Here is a 25,044-nt window from a genome sequence, read left to right as displayed (position 1 = left end):
AAAGAATAAAACTTTAAAAAAAAGAGGAGCACAATAAGAGGTAATTACGGTGTGGGGCGGGGCCAACGCTGGGAGGGGCGGGGCTTTAGCAATGCTTGCGCATGCGCAGTATCGCACACAAGCTCCTCAGGTAAGAGCGAAGGGTGGCTTTAGTTGGGAGTCCAGACTCTTGCTCCCCGGGGCGCTGAGGCGGGCAGGATTTCTTTGGGGGCGGGGAGGGGGAGCGGGTTTCGCTAAAGTTCTGGGGTCATTCGGAGGAAAGTTGGGTGTCGCTATATCCATTCTGCCGGAGGGGCGCGGGAGAAGCCCGAGTGTTTCCGGGTCGCTCGGCGACCTTGGCCCCGTGACCCGGGCAGTGCAGCCTGCGATGCCCGCGGGAGTCGGCTGCCGGCCTGGCGGGAGCGTGCGGGGAGCCCGGGCAGGCGGGAGAACGCGCGGGGTCGCCGGGATACACCCCGAGACCCGGGGGCCGGGGGCCCGCGCGAGGGCCTGAGGATCGTGCGTAGCCAGCCTGAGGCAGCTCCCGGGGGCCTCGCTGGTCCCGTGGTTCTGCACCGTGGGGACCTGGACCAAGCGCGTTGGCTAATCAAACCCGGGGACGCGGCTGAGGAAGCTTGCTCTCCGACAGCCAGCGTTGCTGTGGTAGGAGTCGTGTTGCCCGCAGGTGCTGAGCCCCGTCGGGTTCTAGCTGCAGTGGACACAGGAGGCGTGTCCGGACGCAACATTGCACGTTTAAGCTTGTGCATCCTGAATCCGTTTCTCCGCCCGGTGTGGTGTGAACCCCCATGACACACAGCCCTGCCTTTCTTCGAGCCCGTTCGAGGACCGCTTTCTTCTAAACTTATCGCCCAAGTTCTGTCCTTCCCCAAGGTCTTGTCTAATCTTGCGCCTCCTCTGCTAGTTAGTAACCTTACTTTGTCGTGGACAGGTATGCCTTCGGTGGTCTTTATCAACTAGGCCTTATCAGTCGTTATAAACACCTTTCCTGAACCTGAGGGGACTTGGAAGCTGTGGATATATATATTTCAAAAAGGTAAACGCTGAATTTATAGTGTTATTTGTACTTTATGTTTTGAACCCTTCACCTCACCTTCTCCCCTTAGAACAAAACCAGATTTTACTTGGATTCCTTACATTGTGGATATGGCTGCAGGCAAGCTTTATTTTTAAGTTAAAAAAATTTTTTTTCACCCGTTGAACATTAAAATTTACCCCAAGAGAGGTCCCTGTGCCGATCATGACTTACCTGGTGTCTGTACATCATGGTAAACAAAACAGTTCTCCGTTCCCTTCCACTTACCTACCTGTTGGTTACATGTAAGTTCTTTTTTAACTTCCTTTGCTTCATTTTTTAAAGATAGGGATAATAAAGTTTTAATCTTTTAGTCCCCAGGGTGATCACATTATCAAAAATGAGGGAAAGGAATTTTGGAGGGAAGGGACACCTGCTAAAGAGATTAATAGGATAATCCCACAAAGGAGGGTATTTAATTACCCCCCTCTCAGGCATTATGAAAAGGAGTCAGAAGGAAATGGTGTAAAGGCATGACGGCGGCGGAGAGCTGGGAGTGTAGGGTATTAGACAGCTTAGCATCTGCACAGACATCAGAGAACAAGACAGCACCCATGGGACGGTATCAAACGATTAAAAATGACTGGTTTCTCTTCTTGTTGGGGCTATAGGGAGGCAGAGTAATAACTTGGGTTTACGTTTCATATACTAAGAGTCATATGCCATTTTCTTGACTTATATAGCCCTTTCCCTTGTTTAGCTTTTACATTAGAGAATAAGAAGGAAGACTCAAACCCTTTTTTTTTTTTTTTTTTTTTTTTAATATAGTTTATTTACTTTTGAGACAGAGAGAGACAGAGCACAAGTGAGGGAGGGGCAGAGAGAGAGAGGGAGACACCGAATCTGAAACAGGCTCCAGGCTGAGCTAGCTGTCAGCAGAGAGCCCGACGCGGGGCTTGAACCCACAAACCGTGAGATCATGACCAGAGCTGAAGCTTAACCGACTGAGCCCCAACTCAAACTTTTTTTGATTAGCTTTTATTTTAAAGGAAGAGAATCAAGATGTAAAGTCTAGTTTGCCACTTACTGGGGGATGGTGATCAGTTTTCCTCCTCATGTGGTCTAGGGGCCTCTGGTATAGAAATCATTGGAGTTGCTTGCAAATGGGCAGATTACTGGGTTCCTAAATCTCAACTTGCTGAATCGCTAATCTGGGGACTGGGGAACCAAAGGCTGAGGCCCAGGAATGTGCATTTTTAAGAAGCCTTTTGGGTGATGTAATTAGTTTGAAAATACTGTTTGACTAGCAGTCCCCAGAACAAGTTGATTTGTTGCTCAATTTTGGATGAAATGCTTGAGCTGTGGCACCTAGTTCAATATATGTTGTATAAATAAATGAAAACCTCCGGCTATGAAACATGGATAACCACTTAATAGAATAACCTTACTTTTCTCCACGGAAACTTTAGTAAAAGGCAAAAGATTTATGTGATTAGAATAACCTTACTCTTATAGGGTACTTACAAAGGGCTTTCACATATGCTGCCCATTCAGATCATCTTAATTCTTAGTTTGGTTAAAAAGAAATGATTTATGGGGCACCTGGGTGGCTTGGTCGGTTGAGCATCTGACTTAGGCCCAGGTCATGATCTCACAGTTCATGGGTTCGAGCCCCACATCGGGCTCTGTGCTGACCACTAGCTCAGAGCTTGGAGGCAGCTTTGGATTCTGTGTCTCTTTCTCTCTGCCCCTCCCCTGTTCACGCTTTATCTCTCTCTGTCTCTCAAAAATAAATCAGTGTTAAAAAAAAAGAAAGAAATGATTTACCCTCAACATTCTATATTCTTAGGCAATTAAAAATCTTAGTCTGATAAATTGTTGGTTCTTTTTTCAGTGCGTTTTTCAGTTTGATCTGCTGCCTGTGCTTTATCCAGTGGTGTCTTTGGTTCATTGTGCCCCTGAGGGGTGGAGATTGAAAACTAGGAATGTGGGACATACCTAATACAAATAAGTATACAGTGTACATCATTCAAACTGGGAAGGAATTATTTTTATGGAAGTGCTGTTAAGTTTGTATATGCTCATTCAGGTTTATATGTTGTTTGTTGTTAAACTTAGGATGTCCCGCACTATGGAACCGCTGGCAAAGAAGATCTTTAAAGGAGTTTTAGTAGTTGAACTTGTGGGCGTTTTTGGAGCATATTTTTTGTTTAATAAGATGAACACAAGTCAAGGTAATCCTAATTCAGAAGTTAATGTTTTCTAGAGGGGTGTACGGTTTGCTGATGCATTTAGGTGCTAAACAGTTTTAGAGAAATCGGTTTCTTCTAGGTATTGGGCATTTTTATGGGCACAAGAGGAAGTTGTGTTAATTATGGCCTTAATGGTTCTTCTTCCTAAATGTTTGTAGACAAAGGAAAATGTTTCACACTTCTGTGGGTTTTACTAGTCGGGGGCATACAGTGTTTTTGGTCTGGCTTAGTTAGGGAACATGATGGAAGGAATTCAGCCTGCCACTTACACCTCCTTGTTTGGTAGAGTAGTGGTAGCAGAGCTGAATTGTCAAGTAACCACTTTGAAAGGCTGTCATACTGGTTCTTCCTCTGTGTCAAGCTGGGTGCTAAAACCCTTTCCCATGCTACTGGCTATTGCTTAAAGTGCATGACATTTTGTGGGGGGAAATTTGGAGTCCTCAACTCAAAATTAGTAAATGCCACTTTCTCTTTCCCTAAGGCAGATAATAGTAGTCCTGGGGTGGTGGTCATCTTTGAAATTTGTCATTTGTCTTAAAGTATTTTAGTGCAACACTGTGTTCTGGATGCTATTGGATCTCATGAAGTCTCTACACTTTTCAAGTGTAAGGGTGTAAAAGAAAACATCCAAATCGTATTTAAGAGTAAATTAAAGTTTCTAATTATACTAAGAAGGTAAAATAGAATCTGCTGAACAATGAATTGTTTTTATGGACTCCATTTTACCTTGCTTTGGAATTTGAAATGTCTACCTGGTTTCTGATCTCAAACTTCACAGTTACACATTAACACTGAAAAGTTGCTTTTTATCCCTTTTCTAAATGAATTACATCATATATACAGGCCACATTTGCAAAACTCTAAAGTAACTATGGGAGGCAGCATGTAAGGCAAGTGCAACTTACACCCTGTCCAGAAGGATGTATTGTTCCTGATTACCAGAAGGACCTTAACACAGATTATCTTACAGACACTAAAGCTAGCACTAATTATGGACTCCATGTTTTAATATAATGAATTTCTAGTCATATGCAATTCTAAGCCTTTTTCTCCATCAGATTTCAGGCAAACAATGAGCAAAAAATTTCCCTTCATCTTGGAAGGTATGTTTTCCCCTTATAAAACTTTTTCAGGTACCCATTAAGTAATTTTTTAAGTGACTAATGGTTAAAGGGCTTTTTAATTTTGTGATGTCAATTTCCAAGAAAAATTATGATCTATCCCTATTTTAGCTCTGGAGAACATGGGGTGGAGAAAATTCTCATTTGGAGATGAGAGTAGTTACCCAGGGGTTAAAAATGTAGATTTTGGAATGAAACCTATCTGAGGTGGTGATGGAATCAAACCACAACCTAAACCTTGAGTGGCCTCTGGTTTGTTAATTTCTTGGAACTGTTTCTCTGTAGTGGTAATAATGCCCACTTTATGAACTGTTGTAACGATTAAACAAGATGACATTGTGTAATTACTTAGCACAGCATCTGCTATAAAGTAATGCTTAATAAATAGTGCGCATTATGATTAGTACAGATGCTAGAGGGCTTATATGTGAAATATGTATCCTACTTTTTCATTATACTATTAAGAAATAAGGAAAAGGTTTGTTTTCTCTCAATATAGTTTAATTTTGACACTTTTACATGATTTTATAATTGACAGCTGTATTTATTTATAGTTTATTACAAATCCATTGAGCAGTCTGGAATGTATGGAGTTAGAGAGCAAGATCAAGAAAAATGGCTGAATAGCAAAAATTAAGAGTGAGTACAATTTTAACTTACAGTTTATTTAGAAAACAATCATTTTCTTTGCTTTTTAATTTTCTGAGTGGTTTTTGGCCTCTTCTTTTTGAAATTTTTCTTTTTCTTGATGATACTTTTCACATCTCTGTTGTGTAGCCAGTCATCACGTTCAGCCTCCCATCTAAGCTGTTTGAGACCTTTGTGGGGAAGAAGAAAGATGAGCACACCACATTGTAGACTCCTGGCCCCACAGAGCAGAACAGGAACTTCTGGCTGCTAAGGCTCAGTCACTTCCCATCCACAGTGCAAATGCCCTCCTTTTGTTTGCTGCTTTCCTTCTGCATTTATTGTTAAAGATTACTGTTTAACGAATAAAAGACTAGGACAAGAAAGGAACAAATACTCTAAAGATTTTATTTCCCCTGTACACTTTTATTGGCAAAAGAATAGAAGCCAGTAACAATATCGGAAGTAATAAAAATGTCTATAAAGTACTTATAAAGCTACTAAGCATACTCATAGAAAAACTGCCTCTGTAAAAGAATTAAACAGTTTAAAGTAACTATAGTTTTTATTTAAAAATGTTTTTTATATTTATTATTTTGAGAGAGGGAGACAAAGTACACAAGTGGGGGGGGGTGCAGAGGAGGAGAGAGAACCCTGAGCAGGCCCCGCACTATCAGTGCAGATCCTGATCATCCTATAAACCATGGGATCATGACCTGAGCTGACATGAAGAGCTGGCTGCCTAACTGACTGCGTCACCCAGGCGCCCCAAAGGTGACAAGTCTTTACTGTTACGGTTTAAGTGCTTTTTACGCCTACATGTTCCTCACATACAGATGAAAAAGCCATTCCTTCAGAGTTGTAAGGAACCATTTTATTGATCCTTACTAAAAAAGGTTGTCTAAAAATACATCTTCAGAAGTTGTAAGTCAAGGCTATTTAAAAACCTCCATAAAAAATTCAAGTTACTTACTTGCATTATCCTTGTTAGCCATGGCATTCATGCCAATGTTATCAAACTTGGATCCCATATTTTCATCCAGTAGGTGGCCAAACTTAAAAAGAAATACATTTATTAGAAAACTCAAAGCTGTGTAGAATACCTAGCTGCTGCTTCTTTTTTTAAAGACTTTATTTTTAAATAATCTCTCCACCCAATGTGGGGCTTGAACTCACATCCCCAAGATCAAGACTATACTCTACCTACTGTCAGCCGGGTACCGTACCCCAGAATAGCTAACTGAAGCCTTACCTCTTCAGCCGATACAAAGAGGCTGGAGTCATTGAAATTTCCTTTCCTTTTTTTCTTTGGTCCTAAAAAGAGTATAAGCTTAGATTATTAAACTGTAAAGCCAATAATTTTGGAAAAATACACATTTTTGAAAATTGTAGTGGACACACAATGTTACATTAGTTTCAAAGTGTACAACACAGTGATTCAACAATCTTTCAACATACTTCTGTTAAAAAGTTGTATTTGGGTTAAAATATACAATTAGTTCCCTTTTAGCACACTATTAAGCAACTGGCTTTTAAAAACAAATATATTTAAGAGTTAGTATACAGTACTTTTAAAATAGTATCCTAACAGAATTGTTTAGATAACTAATAGAGTCTTGCCTGCCTTTCCGATTTGGCCACTGATCCATGTTTACCTACTTTCACAGGATCAGGCAAGACTAATTCCAAAGTTGACATGGATGAAGTTTAGAATATTTAAAGCAAACTGTAAATTCTCATTAAGTCAGAGGTTTTATTCTTTGGACTAATAGTGAAGAAAGTGATGACAGAAGGTATATTTATTATTTTGTAAATGAAATTTTTTATACTTCTCAAAGTGGTTCTCCTCAGAAAAAATAACACTGAACTTATAATTGTGAATATGAACTTTTTTTTAAAGTTTATTTATTTAGAGAGGGAGAATGACCAAGAGCAGGGGAGGGGCAGAGAGAGAATCCCAAGCAGGCTCTGCGCTACCAGCACAGAGCATGATGTGGGGCTCAAACTCATGAATGCGAGATCATGACCTGGGCCGAAATCAAGAGTTGGATGCTTAACTGACTGAGTCACCCAGGTGATAAACAAAACTTTCAAAATAAAAAAAGCTAGAACATCTATTTCTATTATTTATTAAATTTTATTTATCTTTAAGTTTTTTAATGTTTGCTTTTGAGAGTGTGAGCAGGGAGGGCCAGAGAGAGAGAGGGAGACACAGAATCTGAAGCAGCCCCAGGCTCCAAGCTGTCAGCACAGAGCCTGATGCAGGGCAGGGCTCAAACCCACAAATTGTGAGATCATGACCTGAGCTAAGGTCAGATGCTAAACTGACTGAGCCACCCAGGTGCCCCTATTATTAAATTTTAATTCATACACTTAAAATCACATTATCTAAAAACAAATTAATTAGAAATACTGCTTTTTATCCATTTTAACTTTTTCCAAAACAATATTACTGAAATTCTTTGCATCTAGTAGGGCCATTTAAAAAATATTTTTATTTACTCTGGGTGCCTGAGTGGCTCAGTTAAGCATCCAACTTTGGCTTAGGTCTTGATCTTGCAGCTCAAGAGTTCAAGCCTCACTGTTGGGCTCTGTGCTGGCAGCTTGGAGCCTGGAGCCTGCTTTGGATCCTGTGTCTCCCTCTCTCACTGGTCCCCCCCCTCCCGTCTTTCTCTCTCTCACACTAAAAAATTTTAATTTTTACTTTAAGTTTATTTTTTGAGAGACAGTATGCGCCTGTGAGCAGGGGAGGAGCAGACAGAAAGAAGGAGATAATCCCAAGTAGGTTTCCACATTGTCAGCACAGAACCTGATGTGGGGCTTGATCCCATGTACCAGGAGATCAACACTTGAGGCAAAACCAAGAGTCAGACACTCACTAGTAGGGCCAATTTTTTAAAATAGCTTTATTAGGGAATAAAATTCATAATAAAATTTAGCTGTTTTTAAGTATATAATCCAGTATGTTTTAATAAATTTACTGAGTCCAACTGTTACCGCAATGCAAATTTAGAACATTTCCATCAACTCCACAAGATCCTGGTGCCTATCTGCAGTCACATGCCCTTTTCCCAAGAAGGCTTTTGCCTTTTCTGGTTATTTCATGTAAGTGGGATCATATGTGGTATTCTGCATTCAGCTACTTTCACGTCGCGTAACATTTCTGAAGCTCATCCACATTATAATATATAACACATCAGTATACACCGTTTTATTGCTGAATATTCCATTACCATTAGTCAGCAGACATTTAAATTGTTCCCACTTTTTGGCTATTAATAATATTGCTGCTTAATAACAATCATGTAAAGTCTGTGCACTGATACCAAAGCCACTTTTGATAAAATAGTTTCTAGAGCATTTCATCTTAAATTTTGTGTATGCTTAAACAAGATACTTGAATATTTTCTCTTTAGCTATAATTCCCATTTGTGTATAGCACCTGGAAAGGTTTTTTTGGTTTTCATTCACCTTATAGGTATAGATATATAACTTCAACTGGTAAGCCCTGTTACTGCCTTCTTAAACTTGCCTTATGGTTTGTTTATCCTTAAGGATATCCAATATTTGTAGATGTAGGGTGAATACCACCCACCTCCCCACTTCCCTATCTTCAACTTATCAATGTTTGAAATTCCTTCGCCTCCTTTTATTTTAATCAATTCTGTCAGGTATCCTTCAACCGGCATCCCAAACTATAGTCAGCTGAGATCTAACATCTTTCAGGCTCTGGTCTTTAGAAGTAGCACTTTATTCAAAATCAAGTCCCTGATTAGTTGGTCCGAGGGTTGTTGGGTTATTGTTAAGCTGATTAACAAAATAAAGTCACTGGGAGCGCACCTTTTAATGAAAGAGTCAGTAGAACTTAAGATAAAGCAACTTTTTAAAGTTTACCTATAGGGGAGGGGTAGAGAGAGAAAGAGATCCCAAGCATGCTCTGTACTCTGTGCAGAGCCTGACATGGAGCCCAAACTCACAAATGCTGTGAGATGATGACCTGAGCCCAGTTGGATGCTTAACTGACTGAGCCACCCAGGTGCCCTATTTCTTTTTTTAATTTTAAGTAATCTCTACACCCAACTTGGGGCTCAAAATTAGGACTCCGAGTTGCATGCTCTACTGACTGAGCCAGCCAGGTGCCCCAACATTTCTTTTTGGAGATTATTTTAGGGAAAATTGTCTCATATTTGAGCACATGCTAGTGTTATATTGTGACCTTACTCCAGCAGTGGAAGACAAAATCTGAAAGACAGTATGTTATAATTAACATACCAGGTAAATCAATCTCTTAATTAGACTATGGCTGTCAGTACTTGAAAGAGCTTATAAAAGTTTTGCAGGTATAAATGTCTGAGAGACTACTACCAAAATAGTTACTATTTTTGACACTTAAGAGCAAAAATATTTACTGTCCAAAATATTTTAACATTTGTTTAGTTTTTAAAAAAGTGTTGTCAAATATTTTAATTATTTTTTAACCACATGAATCCATTTTCATTCTTTATCAATATTTACTAGTCAGCAGAAGATACAGAAGCATTAGAAGCAAACCATAGGAAAATGCCTATGAATTTATCACAGATTTCAGGAATAAAATATAATGCTTTTTATATTAATTTTTTTTTAATGTTTATTTTTGAGAGAAACAGAGAGCGCAAGCAGGGGAGAAGCAGAGAGAAAGGGAGAGACAGAATGTGAAGCAGTCTCCAGGCTCCGAGCTGTCAGCACAGCCTGATTGCGGGGCTTGAACACACCAACCATGAGATCATGACCTGAGCTGAAATCAGACATTTAACCCACTGAGCCACCCAGAGGGCCCCCTGCTATCTACATGTTTATCAAAAAGTTAAAATTGTCACCTGATACAGTACCTTTTTCTTTTACTACCACTTTACAAGTGTTAACATTAAAAGGCATAATCTGTTATGATACACTTTAAAGATGATTAAGAGAGATTGAAGTGAGAGGAAGTTATGAAGAGAAAATAATTGAAGGTATGTGTGGCAAACAGCTTTCACATAATAAAAATAGAGAAAACTGTTATTATCCATTATAAAAGCAAAAAACAAATTGTACTGACAAAAAGTTTCCCAAAATGATAATGAGTGGAAACTTTCACGTAACTACTGCTTAGGTTTAAAAGAGAGTAAATGCATTTCTTACCCTGAAATGATCCAGCAAAGTCAAAATCATTTGCACCTTTTCTCTTGCTTCTCTTTGTATTGATTTTGGAGCTGACATCATCATCAACCTCTATTCCAAAAACAAAAGAAAAGAAAAAATAAAACAAAACAAAAAAACCCATGCTATTAAGCAACTTAAAAAACAACAGAACTGCTACTGGACTAAGAAAATGATTATTTTGATTAACTTTTAGAAATAATTACTATTCTAAAATTTAAAAAGGAAAACTTAACAGCTCCACAGGTATTGGAGAGACAGCCTGACTGCTGATTAGAATAAAAGCCCGAACGCCTGGACGACTCAGTATGTTGGGCATCCGACTGGCACCACCCAGGGTGGTGAGATCAAACTCTGCGTCATGCTCTGCGCTGAGCATGGAGCCTGCTTGAGATTTTCTCCCTCACCTCTGGCCCTCTCCCCAGCTCATGCCATCCCTCTAAAATGAAATAAATAAATAAATAAATGCCCAAACTCAGCCTCTTAAAGAAAAAAAAAAAAAAAAAACACCTTCAGTTCCAAATAAAAATAAGAGGGGAAAAGGCCCTTATTTTTTGCCAATCTGATTATTAATGAGTATAGGATAATATGTAAAAAAAAGACAAACAAAAAAAACACCTGCACCAGAAAAATTATCCTACACTGTGGAATAAAGGAAGATATACTCTTGCCCCATATTTAAAAAGTGCCCTTACTTTCATCATCCAACACATCCATGAATGTTCCTCCATCGTCATCAATTTCAGTAAATTCTTCATTCATACTTCCTAAAGAAACTTCATCATCATCTAAGTTATCAAATTGGTCATCATCACTGCCTTCTGAATCTTCATCTTCTGGGTCTTCCTTGGCACCTTTTTTTTTCTTTTTTATGTTGCTGAAGAAAAACAAAAACTTGTAATAGAGAGCAGTGTTTTCCTAAGTGGTTTTTGGTGACCAGCAGGGTACTAGGCTCGTAACAGACAGCACAGAACCTCCATTTAATATACTAACATGCATTATAAAGGTCTAAAATGAAATATCCATTTCCCAAACTTATTTCAATAAATTTTCCCTACACATCACATAGTCCTGTACTGTAATGACAATTTGGGAAATGCGGGAGGGGGACAAAAAAGATTGAAGAAAAGTAATTTACCCAGCAAAATCAAGGTCATCCTTTCCAGAGGTGAAACAATTATCATCTTCAAATGTATCTAGGAGAACAACATACAAATTGTCAGATATAGCAAAGAATAACAAAGTTGACATATGTTTTTGATTTGAATCACTTATGACAAGTAAATACCAAAATGATATAAATCTGACTATTGCTGGTATGTTTGGTTAATCTACATAAACCTATGAATATACTGATCTTTCTTACTTAAATCCCCAAACTAACGTGGATTCCAGTTAATTTCAGCTCCTTTCTACAACTCTTTTATGGAAAGAGGGTAAATATAAAAATATTTAGCAATGTATAGTCCTTTTAAGTGGTTGTTTTTGTGCTTATAGTATTATATCTATACAATGCACAAGAAAAAAACAAACTCAATGCAAGTTTTTCTAATTTCCCATTTTTTTGTTCTAGCCTAAATATAGATGAAGGAATAGACGCCATTGTAAATACAAATTTATTTTTCCCATTAATAATCCATGCCCAACTAAATACTTTTTCTGGAACAAGTGCAGGTGAACTACCACATGCCACCGAAGTACTTCTCAATCCTCCACTGTCGTTTGCATGGTATTCTTAGCCAAATGATTTCCTAAAACTAACATCACTCCTAGCAGTAATATCCCAGTATTCTACAAGGAAATAGAAATAGATTATTTTACAAATTGAAGAGTTTACAAAAACAAATTACCAATCATCTTTTCAAATTCGTCATCATCCACATCTTCTATGCTCTCTTCATCTGCATTTCGTTTTTGTTTCTCCTTAACAATAGCAACTTTTTTATAGTATCTAAAATAAAATGGATGTTATATATTTAATAATTTTATGAAAGAGCTCATCTTACTATAATTTGTGTCACCTATGACCAGTGACACAAATATAAAAACTGCTAACTCGATATAAGTGACTAAAATTTGTATTTATTGTAGAAAAATAGTTTTGAATTAAAATAGAAACCACTGGATGTGAAGTATAATACATTTCAAAGATTTAGGATTCAGTTTTCCATAAAAACACCTCATCTTAATTAAATGGCATAGTGAAAAATGTTTTAAAATCAACACTAATGATCCAAGTGTTAGGATAAAACCAACTGTGACTCTAGAGAATACCCAATGAGAGTATTTTATCAGTCAGACCTATCCTCATACAAGGGTACAGTGAAACCTGGCATTCTGCAAATGGGATCATACCCTCAAAATTCTTCACACAAAATGTTTTTTAAAGAGCAAATCAAATCAAATGGACTTAACCAATCAGATAACGGTAATACTAGAGTAGGTTTAGGACTTCTCTCTATAGCAGCACAGTGAACTTTGCTAATTCTGCTTAGAGCTATGTTTTAGACAAATTATTCATGAGTTGCTTATTATGTTAGACTGATAACAGACTTAAAGCCTGTAAGATAATTACTATATTAAAAAACCAAGAAATTAAAGATTAAGTTTCATAAAGTCAAGAGTCATAAAATAAAAATACCCCCAAATTTACTTGTTTTAAGTTTCATTTACATATCTTTTTTTTTTTTTTTTTTAATTTGATAGAGAGGAAAAGTAAGTGAGGCAGAATGCTCGCAAGCTGGGGAGAGGGGCAGAGGGAGAGAGAATCCCAAGTTGACTCGATGATCAGCAGAGCCCAAGGCAGGGCTTGAAATGAAATCAAGAGTCAGACATTCGGCCAATTGAGACACACAGGTGCCACATACTTTGCTTAGAGATTTTAAGATTAGCAAACCGAATGATTTATAAACTCCCTTTGCAAAACAACAAAAAAACCCTACCTTCTGATCTTTTCAAGACACACCTATGTTAATGAAACATTTTATGGAATCTAAAAATTTAAATTTTAATAGTACCCAAATGGAACTATAAGTATATTACCTGTAGAAAAACAGTTCATCCACTGGTATTTGGCTTTCATCTTTTGCAAGGAACTCCTTACTGTTCACTAGGAAAACAGATTAAGATAAAAATTTTATTAAAGCAATCCTTTTTTAGGTTACTCAAGCTCTTAAGACTACATACAACATACTAGAACTCTAAAATCTCAAAATGTTAAGGCAGGTGGATGGAAGGGATCTACTACTGCAAAGGGCAATCTCTGGAAAAGTCTGAGTGCAGAAGACCCAACACTGAAACTGTCAGCTACAACGAAGTGCGTGACCACCAAGGCATCAGAGAGAAACAACACTGTTCTCTCATCCTCCAACTGCATCCAGGATCCTAATTTCAGGAGAAAATTAAAGAGTTCTCTTAATAATCACTTTATACTTGACATCTTCATTTCAGAAAAAGACAGTAATGCCTGCCATTCTGGAACAGGAAGTAAAGGTAAATAGAATTATCCACAATTTTACATATACTAAGATGGAAACTAAGGAACAAGAACAAGGCACTATAGGAATATTACTTCCCTCTTCACAGTAAAAATTTCTAACTCTTCTTGATTAAAAGCAGATTTGGGTGAATTCTAACTAGTGACTTTGGGCAATTCCATTTGTATCTCTGGGCCTCTGTGAAATATGTTAGTTGGAAATTAAATGATTTATAAGGTACAAATTAATCCTAGTCTCTGAACAAAATGCTGTGCTTTATTATATAAAGAAATGTCTGAATACAGAAACAGAATCAGACCCACAAGATGGGTACTCCAGACCCACACACGGTTATCAACTAGTTTAAAATCCCCACTCTTGCATGTGTATGCAGATGCTCACTCTCTCTCAAAATAATAAACATTAAAAAAGGGGAGAAATCTATAAAATACTGTACTTTGTGACAAAAGCAGTTGTGGGCTTTCTGCTGAACCCATATTAAAGAGTTTAAGATGGCTTTAACTATTAAAGAGTTGTATGTGGGTATGGGGGGGTCATCACTGATAAAGCTACAGATACAGAAATGGCAAAATGTTGGTAACTGTTCACGCTGGTGATAGTTATAAGGGGTTCATTATACTATTTGTGTATTTGGATATGTTTGAAACTTTCTGTAATGTTAAAAAAAAAAAAAAAAGCCCAGTCAGACCCAGTAAACTTGCGAATGCATACACATTCTTGGGAACAAGATAATGTCTCTGGTGCTTCGGTATTATTCTGGTAAAGTGGAGGAAAGAATAAAACAATTTATGTGTTTTGACTTGTACTACCTTGTCCATTTCAACTGTCCAAGCTTGATGCTTACCAGCAAGACTACGAACATCGTTCATAAAATGTTTTCTTTTTGGCTGCATCACAACACTATCTGTGTTTTCTGAAATGTAAAATCAAGACAGTGCAATGTAAAACCTAGCTTTATGCTCATTTTATTTATTACATATCAACACTGAAAACCAAATAATTAATTAGAAGCATACCTTTGCCTTTATGTGGCTTTGGATTTCGGTATACAAATCGATCTAAGAATCTCATTAATGTAAAATCCTGGAGTGGGTCCCCTGAATACTGAATATGATTTCCCTGAAAGGTGGAGGAGGTGGGAGGATTAAGAGCTGAACTCAAGTTATATATATGCATCCAGGTAAGAAAAAAAAAAAAGAAAAACAATGCACCAAAGGCACAAACACGCCATAAATGACTGTTCAAACATCCATTTCATCCCTCTTTACTTGAAGAATCACACACACACTCATACAGATGTACTTTATGATGTACTGCTGATTTTATGAACAGGTGAATGATATTAATGCTGCAGGTCCTCTAACTATTAACCAGCAATCAAACACTGAAGTGGCACAGAGACAAACAAATGGAAAAGGAATGGGCACTCTTTCCTGAGGAGAAAAGCCAGAAAGTGATAATAACAGTTGCAGTTTTCTAATATCCTGTATTTCCATTCACTTCAGAATGGGAAGAATTATCTGCTGCACTGTATTGAAGAAGCCACTGCTCCTTTACAACAGCAGAAAATGTTTATAATTCTATGTGGTAGACAGAAAACAGTGTATGACCAATTATTGATTATCTAAAACTAGATTACTTATTTTTTCTTATTTCTTATCTTTGCAGCATTTTAGACTTACCTGAAGGATAGTCTTTGCAAAAAGGGCCACAGAGGGATGAAAATGCTCAGACAGCTAAAAAGAAAAATGTAAGCAAAGTCAACTCTTACTACACTAAACCAAAGAACTGAAACTTGAGCCCATTGTATTTCTCAATTTTGCACACACATTACTTAAGATTTTCTATATGCAAATGTAGAAACATAAATGCATAAATTTAGGGGTGACTGGATGGCTCAGTTGGTAAAGTGACTCTTCATTTCCGATTAGATCATGATCTCACAGTTCATGAGTCTGAACCCTGCATCAGGCTCTACACTGATAGTACAGAACCTGCTTGGGATTCTCTCCCCCACCTCTGGCCCTCCCGTACATACATGCATGCTCTCCCCCTTAAATAAAACTTAAAAAAAAAAAAAGTGTAAATTTAATGTTTAGCAGAAATATGGGTTAAAAGCATTACAGCTGGGTGACATACTTCAAATTGCTTCCTTGTGTCAATTTACTAACGTCTAAGTAACTAAACACTATAATTTACAATAAAAATGGAAACTTCAGAGTGTTAAATTCAGAAGGCAAATATAAAGCATTAATGAATTAAAAGACAATTTAAAATTACTTTACCTTTTTGAGTTCCCAAAGACTAGTGTTTTCAGCTCCACAGAACAGAGGGTTTCTACTGAATGGATCATATGTCTTTGACTGTTTGCCACCTGAGAACAAAAAAATACTATTTCTCAAATGCTTTATTCCTAGCCCAAGAGTGCACTAAAACTATCATCATTAATTGTTGTTGCTAATAACTATGACATGTTAGATGTATATGTAATATTACTATGAATTTTCAATGTTCTTAGCCAGGTATCTTACCTAGATAAAAAATTCTAAGTCCCAACAAGAATTAGTTATAGTACCCAAGATAGCATTTGCTACCTTGAAGTAGCAAACTGAATAAACCAGGCAGCAAAAGGTGCCCCAATCTAGGTCAATTAGATCATAGTGTTAAAATGGCAAATAACCTGAAGATAAAATAGGTCTAAATTCTTTTGAAACGTTAAAAGCACTGAATATTTGTTATTAAATTATGTGCAGAAATAATTCTCACTTGGGACAAATTTTACATTATCTTCTTCATGATTTCAGAAACTCAGGATCAAAAGTTTAAGAGAACTTTCAGAACACATTACAAAGAACTCTCTAACTTCACAATTCGCATCATCTTTCTAAAGGATTACTACTCTCAGTCTTGCCTTCAGGGAAACTGATGGATTCTTTTAAAAACTTTCCTGCTGGCTACCATACTTCTCCTTCATATTTCATAGGCAAACAAGTCTGGGGAGATGAAATAATTTTACCAAGAGTCCCACAACAGGTTTGAGGAAATGGGTCTGGCATATTTCTTGATCTGCAAGGTTAGTGTGCTTTTTAGAACCTCAAATAAAGAGGCTGCATTTCCAAGAGGTATTTGCTTTAATTTCTAAGATCTGAACTACTTTAAAATGTGTTATTATCTATAGTATTGTTAATAAATAGATCAGTGAGTCACTATATTAAAAATTTAGCTCTAAGTTCCTGAATATATCTGCTTATAAAAGCACTACTTAAAAAAAAAATACTGAGGACTTCCTAAATGGTGTATTAATTTCTGTTAAGATCAAGGGGGAATTCAATTCCCTGATTTAAAAGTTCAAGAGAAAAATTTGAAGATTAAGAAACTCACCTTTCAAATTATCGAAGTGCACCCAAGAAGCAGACTCTGATTTTTTTGTTCCCACAGGACTTTCAGAAACAGTTTCTTCTGTCTCAGCTTTTTTTACTGTGTCTGTTTCTTTATCTGCATCAGTGAATTGTTCTGTGTCTTCATCATCTCCTATGTCAATAAAATTCTCTTCATCAGACTCCTAAAATAATGTTTTAATAAATCTACATTAATCAACTAAAAGTTTGCATTTAGTTCAGTGAGGGAGTTTAGAATCCACTTATTGCAATAATGGTGAAACATGAATGTTCCATCAATCAAATTCATGATGAGAGGATTCCATGTTCTTTTTCCTAAATGTAAAAGGAGTTAAGTTTTCAGCCACAATTTCCTGGAGACTTTGGGGCTCTTTTTTTTTTTTTTTAAACATGACAACATTCAACCCTCAAATTTCTGAGTGTTTTAAATAACCCTATCAAGTAGGTGCTAATATGTTCATTTCACAAACAAGGCAACAAGTTTAAGAGACCTCCCAGCTCTGTAACTATCTGTAACTACCTCATATAATTATAGTTCAGTACAGTTTATTATGAGTAAAGGGATCATGCAACATGCCCAACTAGTAGACTGTACACCTGGGACTAAAATCCAAGTCTGTCCAAATCCACAACTCACACTTGTTCATGCTCCAGAAAACTTAAGTTATTGAAGCAAAAAGAAAAATGCGAATATATTTCAGAACCCACTCGATATAAAAAGCAGTTGTAAAATGTACCGGATGATCATCTAGTTGACTTCTTAAACCTGGTTTTGCTTTAAGGATCTCCGACACAAGATATAAAGCTCCACATATGAACGGTGGCATTTGTTCACAGGTAACTTGGAGTAACCTTTTCACAAAAGCCTTGACCCTGCGCAACACAATGTCCGCCTTCAGAGACTTGTAGACAAGATTAAGAAACATGGCTTGCTTGGAACACAACATCAACCCTGGATCCAACATCTTCCTATAAAACAAAAACAAGATCAAATGTTTATTCATCACACACCTCCACAACCAGCAGTAGAGGCACTGCTAACCCCATCTTAGTTAGGGATAACCTTCCTGTTCTGCTTTACAAGAGACCACTCATGCCCTCAGATAGAATATGGTAAAAGAATGATGATCTTGGGGGTGTCCGGGGGCAGGAGGAAAGGAGAATTACCACAGGAAAATGAGACTTTTTTGGTTTCTTTTCCAAGTGGTTCTCCATTCTCTAGGATAACAGCATAATTTTTTATATAACCACAAAACTACACATGAGAGGCTAATCCAAAACCAAAAAATGAAAACGGACTTATGAAAGCAGTGGACTAGACCAGGGCTCTTATCTTGTATTCCTACTTCCTAGCTGGGGACCGGAGGCAGCCTTCCACATATTTCTAATGAAGAACATACATGTAAAGTAGAAAACTGAACAAGATAATTTAAATTTTTCCTCTTTATCCTAGTTGCTGAATCCTAGAGATGCTCCAACTGTTCTTCTCGCCAGACATTAGGATAAACAGAATTAATGCAATCCTTGGTATATGTTCATGTGCAATATTACTTCTTATTCTAAGCACTTCTATTACCTTTCTTCCATTAATACTAGAAATGGAAATATTTGATCTTGTGAAACATCTTCATACTGCTCTGCATACCTAGTTTCCCCCATTTGTCAGTTCTGTATTTCTTGTGATATTCTGAGATCTCCTGTATCATTTAATCTTTTATACTTGATTTTCTCTCTTCACATTTAACATTTTCAATATTTCCATCCATTTTGTGACTCATTTTTTAAAACATCTGAGAGTTGATAGGTGTGTCCCCACCATTTGACAGAGAACATACTTTGTAAACCAAATCATTTGTTTCCTTTATCCTTCAAATTATATTAGAGAATTTTTGTTTATAGGGAATTTTGCTTAAATGAAATACTATAAGAAGGCTTATACGCCCTTTGAGGAGATCCATCTGTGAGAGTTCCTGGCAAGCAATAATTTAAAGAATTTAAGAGTGTACTCCTCAGATATTAGACTGTTGTGTTAAACAGAGATGGGAAATGGATATTAGAAAAAAATGTTTCCAATAAATTCGAAACATTGTCCAAAAGGTTCTTATGACCATCAAAGTTACCAAAAAATCCCAAAACAAAACAAAAAAACTTAAAACCTGGAAACTTCTACATTTTCAGTCCTAGAATTCTTTCCAAAGTAAAGAAGTTTTTATTATTTAAAAAAATTGTAGGGCGCCTGGGTGGCTCAGTCTTAAGGTTAAGTGTCTGGCTTCGGCTCAGGTCATGATCTCATGGTTCATGAGTTTGAGCCCCACATTGGGCTCTGTGCTGACAGCTAGCTAGAGCCTGGAGCCTGCTTCAGATTCTGTGTCCCCCTCTCTCTCTGGCCCTCCCCTGCTCTCGCTGTCTCTCAAAAATAAATAAAAAACAAAAAAAAAAATTTTTTTTAATTGTAGACTAGTAAGAGTTATGGAGAGGACTCTGAGATATTCTTTAGTTTCCCAGTGCGATCAGCACCGTGAAACATCATGAACTCCCAGAGCCCACAGACCAGGATTTGCCATCTGAACTGGCCTGGTCATGTCTGTGTGACTTTGCACAAGTTACTGTACCTCACAGACGGAGAGATGTTAGGAATACAGTAAAGAAATTCATGTGAGCCAACAAGAGCAACAGCAGCCGACACTTGTAGGGCACTGACTGTACATGAGGCTTTAAACACTTCACATGTGAAGATTACGTGGGTTAACATATACATTAAGTCTATACAAAGTCACCGTTCTGTCATTGTTTAGCTATGTAACCTTGAGAAGTTTCAGAACAACTAACCCTACGGATAGGTGCACTCATTTCCATTGTACAAACTGGGCCACTGTGAAATAGCATCAAAATGTTTCCAAATAGGGTTTTAAAGAGGATTAAGTAATCTGTCCAAAGTTACACAGCAAACTAATGGCTAGGACTCAAATCCATGCACTGGGGCTTAAGTTAAATATATTAATTAGCACATTCTATTTCTCATAAGATACATGTACATAAATTATTAAAACGAATTAGAAAGGAATATAGGGGTGCCTGGGTGCCTTGGTTGGTTAAGCATCCAACTCTTGATTTCAGCTCAGATTATAATCCCAGGGTCGTAGGAGTGAGACAAGCATTGGGCTCCATGCTGGGTGTGGAGCCTGCTTAAGGTTCTGTCTCTCCTTCTCTCTGCTCCTCTCCCCCACTCACGCTTTTTCTTAAAAAAGAAAAAAAAAGAAAAGGTATGTGTAGCTTGTTGGCATACCTGAAGAGTTCCAAAGTTCTTGTTTATACACTGTTCAAAATACCATCCCTGAATGAGTGTCAGGACAACTGCAGAATTCAGTAAACAAAATCTTATTTCTAATAAGTAAAAAATTCCAAAAATGAAACCCTTATCCTCCCTAACACACTTTCTCATTTACCCTCTGTCTTCCCCACTGTGAACACAGGCACCTCTAGGGTGGGGTTTTGTTCAGTGCTAGAGCACTAGGAACAGTGTCCATCATACAGATGGCACAAAAACCTCCTGTTGAATGAATGGCTGTGTGAAGGGCAGGGGATAGAAATATAGGGCTGAGGACGGGAGTGAAGGAAACTTCAACTGCAGATCTAGTTTTTTTAATACCCCCCCAACCTTTTTTAGTTTATTTTTGAGATAGAGAGGGTGTGCATGTGAACTGGGGAGGGACAGAGAGAACCCCAAGCAGGTTCCTCACTGTCTGCACAGAGCCTGAAGAGGGGCTTGATCTCAATGAACCACAAGATCATGACCAGAGCCAAAACCAAGAGCAGGGTACTTAATGGACTGAGCCACTCAGGTGCCCCAGCAGTTCTAACTTTTTAATATTTGAAAGATTTAGACAGATAGAGCAAAATGTTAAAGTTGAAATATTAGATAATAGGATATGGATGCTTTCCTGGGGGAGGGCATTCTTCTGTATTTTAACTTCTCAAAATAAAAATAATGCATGCAAAACATTTAACACAGTATTCCAACAAGAAAACAAAGATTACGTGACTTACTCAAAGTTGGTGACTGACAAATCGCTGAGGAAGGGGACCAAAAATTCACTTTTCTAAGTCTCTTTTCCCACAGAAGGGCAGAGTAGGTGCTGCACATTAAATCACATTGTTAAATCACATTATTAACGGTATGTACTTACCTATATAATGCGGCATAATAGCGATCTGATATTGTCTGCTGAGAATTCATTACTTGGAAAAGCAGCATTAAAGCCTGCACACTGGTATTAAAATTCACAACATGCAACACTTTAAAGAGCGTGTCAACCTGCTCCCTCACTTTGTCATCACCAGTCTGGGCATAAGGGTATGCTCTGTTTACCCCTGTTAAAAGGGCACTAAGCATTTTTGATTCAATATCTTTTTTCTTGATACAAGTCCGAAAAAAACAAAAATAAAGAGTAATTAATTTGTTAGCTAATTCACTTTCTTCATGGGAAAGGACCATTTGATTTAAAAAGCAAATTGCATAATACTGTGCTTTGGAGCTGATATTTGAGCGAAAGAGCAGCCTTTCCACTTCGCCACATACGATTCCTTTCATATTCGGATGTTTAGAAAGCAGGGTCTCTAACAGATGGGAGGCTTTGGTGGCTATTCTGTTCTGAGGGTCTCCCAGTTTATTCACCAGCTGCACAAGAAGAGCCTTTTCTTCCTCAGGTTTGTTACAGAGAAGCTCATGAGCTACCACAAGCGCTCGAGTTTTAGTGGCCACTAATGAATCATGACTTAAAGTTTCTAAGACCTGCACAAATTCAGCTACTAAATGTTTCAGCTGGTGTTCAAAATACCATAGTATCAGCCTTCTGTCTCTTGAGTCCTTGTTGCCACTGGACAACTGTTCCAGTTTGTTGAAAGGGTGCTGGCTGAAAATCCGCAGCTTCCGATTGTCTGGCAAAAGGTCTGTAATGAGTAACTCTTTGAAAGTATCCAAAGCCATGAGGCACTGCTGTTTGCTACCCTTCTTTTTCACAAGGCTCACCAGAGTTTCTACAAACTGCAGTGTGTGAATAGCATCATCCTGAATAAGGAGAATCATGGCTGCCATCCTGTCACCCAGCGTCCCTGATGACACAATTGCCTTCATCCAGGTAGAAGAAGCTCCCTTTTGATTATTTGTCTTATTTTTGAATAAGTTGATTTCATGCTCATACAATTTCTGAGCCAAGGTTTTGTACTTAGACACAATATCCCGAGGCTGGGGTTCCAAAGAATATTCATTGCTGTACTCCAGATCATACCATTTGCCTCCAGGCTTAAGCAACAATGTCTGTCTCTCAAAAAATTCAAAGATGTCCTGTTGTTTATCTTTAACTTTTGGTGTGGCACTGTTGTTCTCACCAGAATGCTGTTCTGGCCTCTTCTTAGTTTTCACCTTACTGAGTGATGTCCTTTCACTTTCTGCTGCATTTTGCCTTTTTTTATCTACTTTAGATATTCCTGCTTCTTTTTTGCTGGCATTTTCTTTTTTAGCTGGTTCATCTTCTTCAACCAGGAAAGCTTTTGCATACTTGGCCAAACTAAGATTTTGAATAAATGCTTCTAATTCACCTTGCTGAAGGTCATCGATTGCTCCTTTTTTGCCTCCATCCACCACTTCCTCATTTTCATCCAAGGTAGCCAGCATAAGGTAATCTTGCTGCATGAAAGCATTTGTTGAAAATACATTACAAATCCAACAGTTTAGATAAATCTCAAAAGTTAATTTGAAATCTGTATCTTTAAAATCAGTTATATTCAACTATTATGGTATTGCCTGGGCTCCCATCCCACAACCAAATAAATACTAAATGAGTTAAAGATTTAAATGTGAAAAATAAAACCATAAAATAATAAGAGAATGCACATCATAATTCAAATAATTTCAGAGTAAAGAAAGCCTTTCCAAATTTGACATAAACTGCAGGCCCTTAAAGGCAAAGATGGGTATAACTGTCATTCACAGAAAACATGTAAAACTCAAAAACACAAATATGGGAAAAAAATAATGGCAACTGACATTAAAGTAATTGGACCTAATATTTTATATAAAAGTTCCTACACAGCAGTGAAGGAAGTGACAACCAAAAAGAAAGATTTGCAAAGAATATAAACAAATGGTTCACGAGGGAAAAACGTTTTTTCCCCCCCCCAAAATATGAAAGGATGCTCAACCTGACATTAAGAAAAATCCAAATTATGGGGCACCTAGGTGGCTCAGTTGGTTGGGTATCCAGCTTTGGCTCAGGTCATGACCTCATGGTTTGTGGATTCGGGCCCCACATAAGGCTCTGTGCTGACAGCTCAGAGCCTGCTTCAGATCCTGTGTCCCCCTCTCTTCCTCTACTCTGCTTGTGCACACACACGCAAAAATAAATAAAACATTAAAAGAAAAATCCGATTTAAAACCACCATGATATATCCGTTTTCTCATGTGTCAGCTGTGCAAAGATAAAATTATGACAGGTGGTGTTGGGGAGAGAGTGTGAGCAACAGGCACTTTCCTACATAGTTGATGGAAATGTAAACTAGCATAAACTCGATGGAGGGCAATTTGCTACCTTCAAATCAAAACACAAGACACACATCCTTCAATCCAGCAGTTCCATTTCTGTCAATTTAGATTATACACACAGTGTGGGAGAGGATGTATTTTCAAGGTTATTCACTGCAGCATTATTTAAAATAGCAAAAGACTAACAACCTAAAATGTCCACAATAAGTGGCTGGTTAGACAGATTAAAACAATGATTTATGCAGGCATAACCAATGACACAACTGCATATACTGATATAGAAAAATCTTTAAGACAACAAGAAAAAAGAGACACACAAAATATTATACAGTATGGTACTTTTTGTGTGAAAAGGAACACGTGTGTGTGTGTGTGTGTGTGTGTGTGTGTGTGTGTGTGCTTGGAAGATATACTTTCCTAGTTTTCTGCCTGAACATCTCGGGGAGGAGTTCCCGATCTCATTTGAAATGGTTACGCCTTTCCTACTCACTATCCTCTTTTCTGGTATTCTTTTTCTCCAAGGCACTACTCAGCATCCGATGTTCTATGCTTTAAAAAGTTGGTTACTGTTTCTTTTCTTTAATTAGGATGTAAATTCCAAGAGGGCAGAAGGCCTCTTTTCTTGAGCGCTTGTAACACATGTGCGTGTACCCCGTGAGGACGGAAGTTAACACTCCAACAACTGGAGTTTAGCACACTGATGCCACGATGTCAGGACCCAAAAAAGATCAGTCCTCTCTGACCTGATGGTGTGCCAATTATCAGTGAAATGAAAGGGTCACCTACATCCTAAGAAAGGCCACAGCGCAAAAACGTTCAATTCTAAAGCACTCTTCTCTTGTAGAGAGCAGTGGAAAAGAAGTGCAGAAAGGGCACAACACACGTTTCGAGGCTGGAATCGCGGTTCAGGACCCCCTCCCACGCCACCCGCCCGATCACTCGCGAGACCACTCCTCGAGCTTCTGTCCCCTTGTATGAGAGTCGGAGGCCATTACCTTGGTGCCTCCAAGCCGTAATACTTCCTCCAGAGAGAACCCATTTTCGGCTTCATCGTTATCCTCTTCGCTGTCCTCGTCCGGATCTTCTACCGCCTCCTCTCCGCCCCAGGGCCGCTTGGCATGGAACTCCAAAGGCTTCTTGGCGGCCGCCATTACGAGAAAAACACGCGCACACAGCCCACCAACTCCTTCCGTTTGCCCGAGTGACGTACTTCCTGTGGGGGCGTGTCCTCTCCCGGAAATGGCTTCCCTCCACGCCCTGGGACTGCGCGCCGCTGACTTCCGAAGTTCAGCATGAGCGTCCTTGCGAGGGTAGGCGTGGGCCCGCTGTGCGTCGCCGCTCGCGCAGGTAAGCGTCCCACGAGCCGGAGACTCGATTGCCGGAGAGACTGTCTGTGGCGCTCTGAGGTGCAGACG

General features: G+C 38.3%; 3 protein-coding genes and 1 long non-coding RNA gene across 13 annotated transcripts in view; 3 read left to right on the top strand and 1 right to left on the bottom strand.

Moving 5' to 3' along the window:
• The first annotated feature begins 107 nt into the window (after positions 1–107).
• Positions 108–15,583, top strand: CEBPZOS (CEBPZ opposite strand). 7 transcript variants are annotated; one of them, XM_029937949.1, is made up of 7 exons: positions 305–642; positions 929–1,033; positions 3,131–3,246; positions 4,323–4,367; positions 4,940–5,024; positions 13,644–13,685; positions 15,359–15,583. In XM_029937949.1, the coding sequence occupies exons 3-5, from the start codon at positions 3,132–3,134 to the stop codon at positions 5,020–5,022; spliced, it is 243 nt and encodes an 80-aa protein (XP_029793809.1). In that variant the 5' UTR covers positions 305–642; positions 929–1,033; position 3,131; the 3' UTR covers positions 5,023–5,024; positions 13,644–13,685; positions 15,359–15,583. The 7 variants fall into 7 exon arrangements, with proteins under 7 accessions (XP_029793808.1, XP_029793812.1, XP_029793809.1 ...); XM_029937948.1 differs by lacking the exons at positions 305–642; positions 13,644–13,685; positions 15,359–15,583 and adding exons at positions 108–130; positions 5,163–5,402; XM_029937952.1 differs by lacking the exons at positions 13,644–13,685; positions 15,359–15,583 and adding an exon at positions 13,415–13,614 and having other exon boundaries at positions 304–642.
• On the bottom strand, positions 4,871–24,834 carry CEBPZ (CCAAT enhancer binding protein zeta). The gene is made up of 16 exons (XM_029937935.1): positions 24,625–24,834; positions 21,276–22,774; positions 17,826–18,057; positions 17,072–17,252; positions 15,976–16,064; positions 15,373–15,426; positions 14,707–14,809; positions 14,535–14,603; positions 13,236–13,302; positions 12,044–12,144; positions 11,332–11,389; positions 10,889–11,070; positions 10,176–10,265; positions 6,265–6,326; positions 5,986–6,067; positions 4,871–5,203 (listed from the first exon to the last, which is right to left on the bottom strand). The coding sequence occupies exons 1-16, from the start codon at positions 24,778–24,780 to the stop codon at positions 5,064–5,066; spliced, it is 3,165 nt and encodes a 1,054-aa protein (XP_029793795.1). The 5' UTR covers positions 24,781–24,834; the 3' UTR covers positions 4,871–5,063.
• LOC115290158 lies at positions 15,815–17,288 on the top strand. The gene is made up of 2 exons (XR_003907996.1): positions 15,815–16,763; positions 17,005–17,288. It is a non-coding gene; the product is annotated as an uncharacterized LOC115290158 (long non-coding RNA).
• NDUFAF7 (NADH:ubiquinone oxidoreductase complex assembly factor 7) overlaps positions 24,834–25,044 on the top strand; it is a 35,190-nt gene continuing 34,979 nt past the window's right edge. For 3 of the 4 annotated variants that reach the window (XR_003907994.1, XR_003907993.1, XM_029937943.1), the window contains exon 1: positions 24,849–24,976. Coding sequence is in view for 1 of the 4 variants with exons in the window: in XM_029937943.1 (XP_029793803.1) it covers positions 24,922–24,976 (55 nt within the window). In the remaining 3 variants the exon portion in view is untranslated. Of the gene's footprint in view, positions 24,977–25,044 lie in introns of all 4 variants that reach the window. The other variant, XR_003907995.1, reaches the window with a different exon arrangement.

The sequence above is a fragment of the Suricata suricatta genome, chromosome 4, assembly GCF_006229205.1.
Source record: "Suricata suricatta isolate VVHF042 chromosome 4, meerkat_22Aug2017_6uvM2_HiC, whole genome shotgun sequence".
NCBI lineage: Eukaryota > Metazoa > Chordata > Mammalia > Carnivora > Herpestidae > Suricata > Suricata suricatta.
Note: the sequence above shows the minus strand (reverse complement) of the source record. Positions and strands in the feature narration are given on the sequence as shown.

Coding starts and splice junctions, on each gene's coding strand:
- CEBPZOS (XM_029937949.1), top strand. CDS start 3,132: ATGTCCCGCACTATGGAACCGCTGGCAAAGAAGATCTTTAAAGGAGTT. Junction 3,247..4,322: donor TAAGATGAACACAAGTCAAG/GTAATCCTAATT, acceptor TTTCTCCATCAG/ATTTCAGGCAAACAATGAGC. Junction 4,368..4,939: donor ATTTCCCTTCATCTTGGAAG/GTATGTTTTCCC, acceptor ATTTATTTATAG/TTTATTACAAATCCATTGAG.
- CEBPZ (XM_029937935.1), bottom strand. CDS start 24,780: ATGGCGGCCGCCAAGAAGCCTTTGGAGTTCCATGCCAAGCGGCCCTGG. Junction 15,427..15,975: donor GTCTTTGGGAACTCAAAAAG/GTAAAGTAATTT, acceptor TTTTCTTTTTAG/CTGTCTGAGCATTTTCATCC. Junction 14,604..14,706: donor AAAGCCACATAAAGGCAAAG/GTATGCTTCTAA, acceptor TTTACATTTCAG/AAAACACAGATAGTGTTGTG.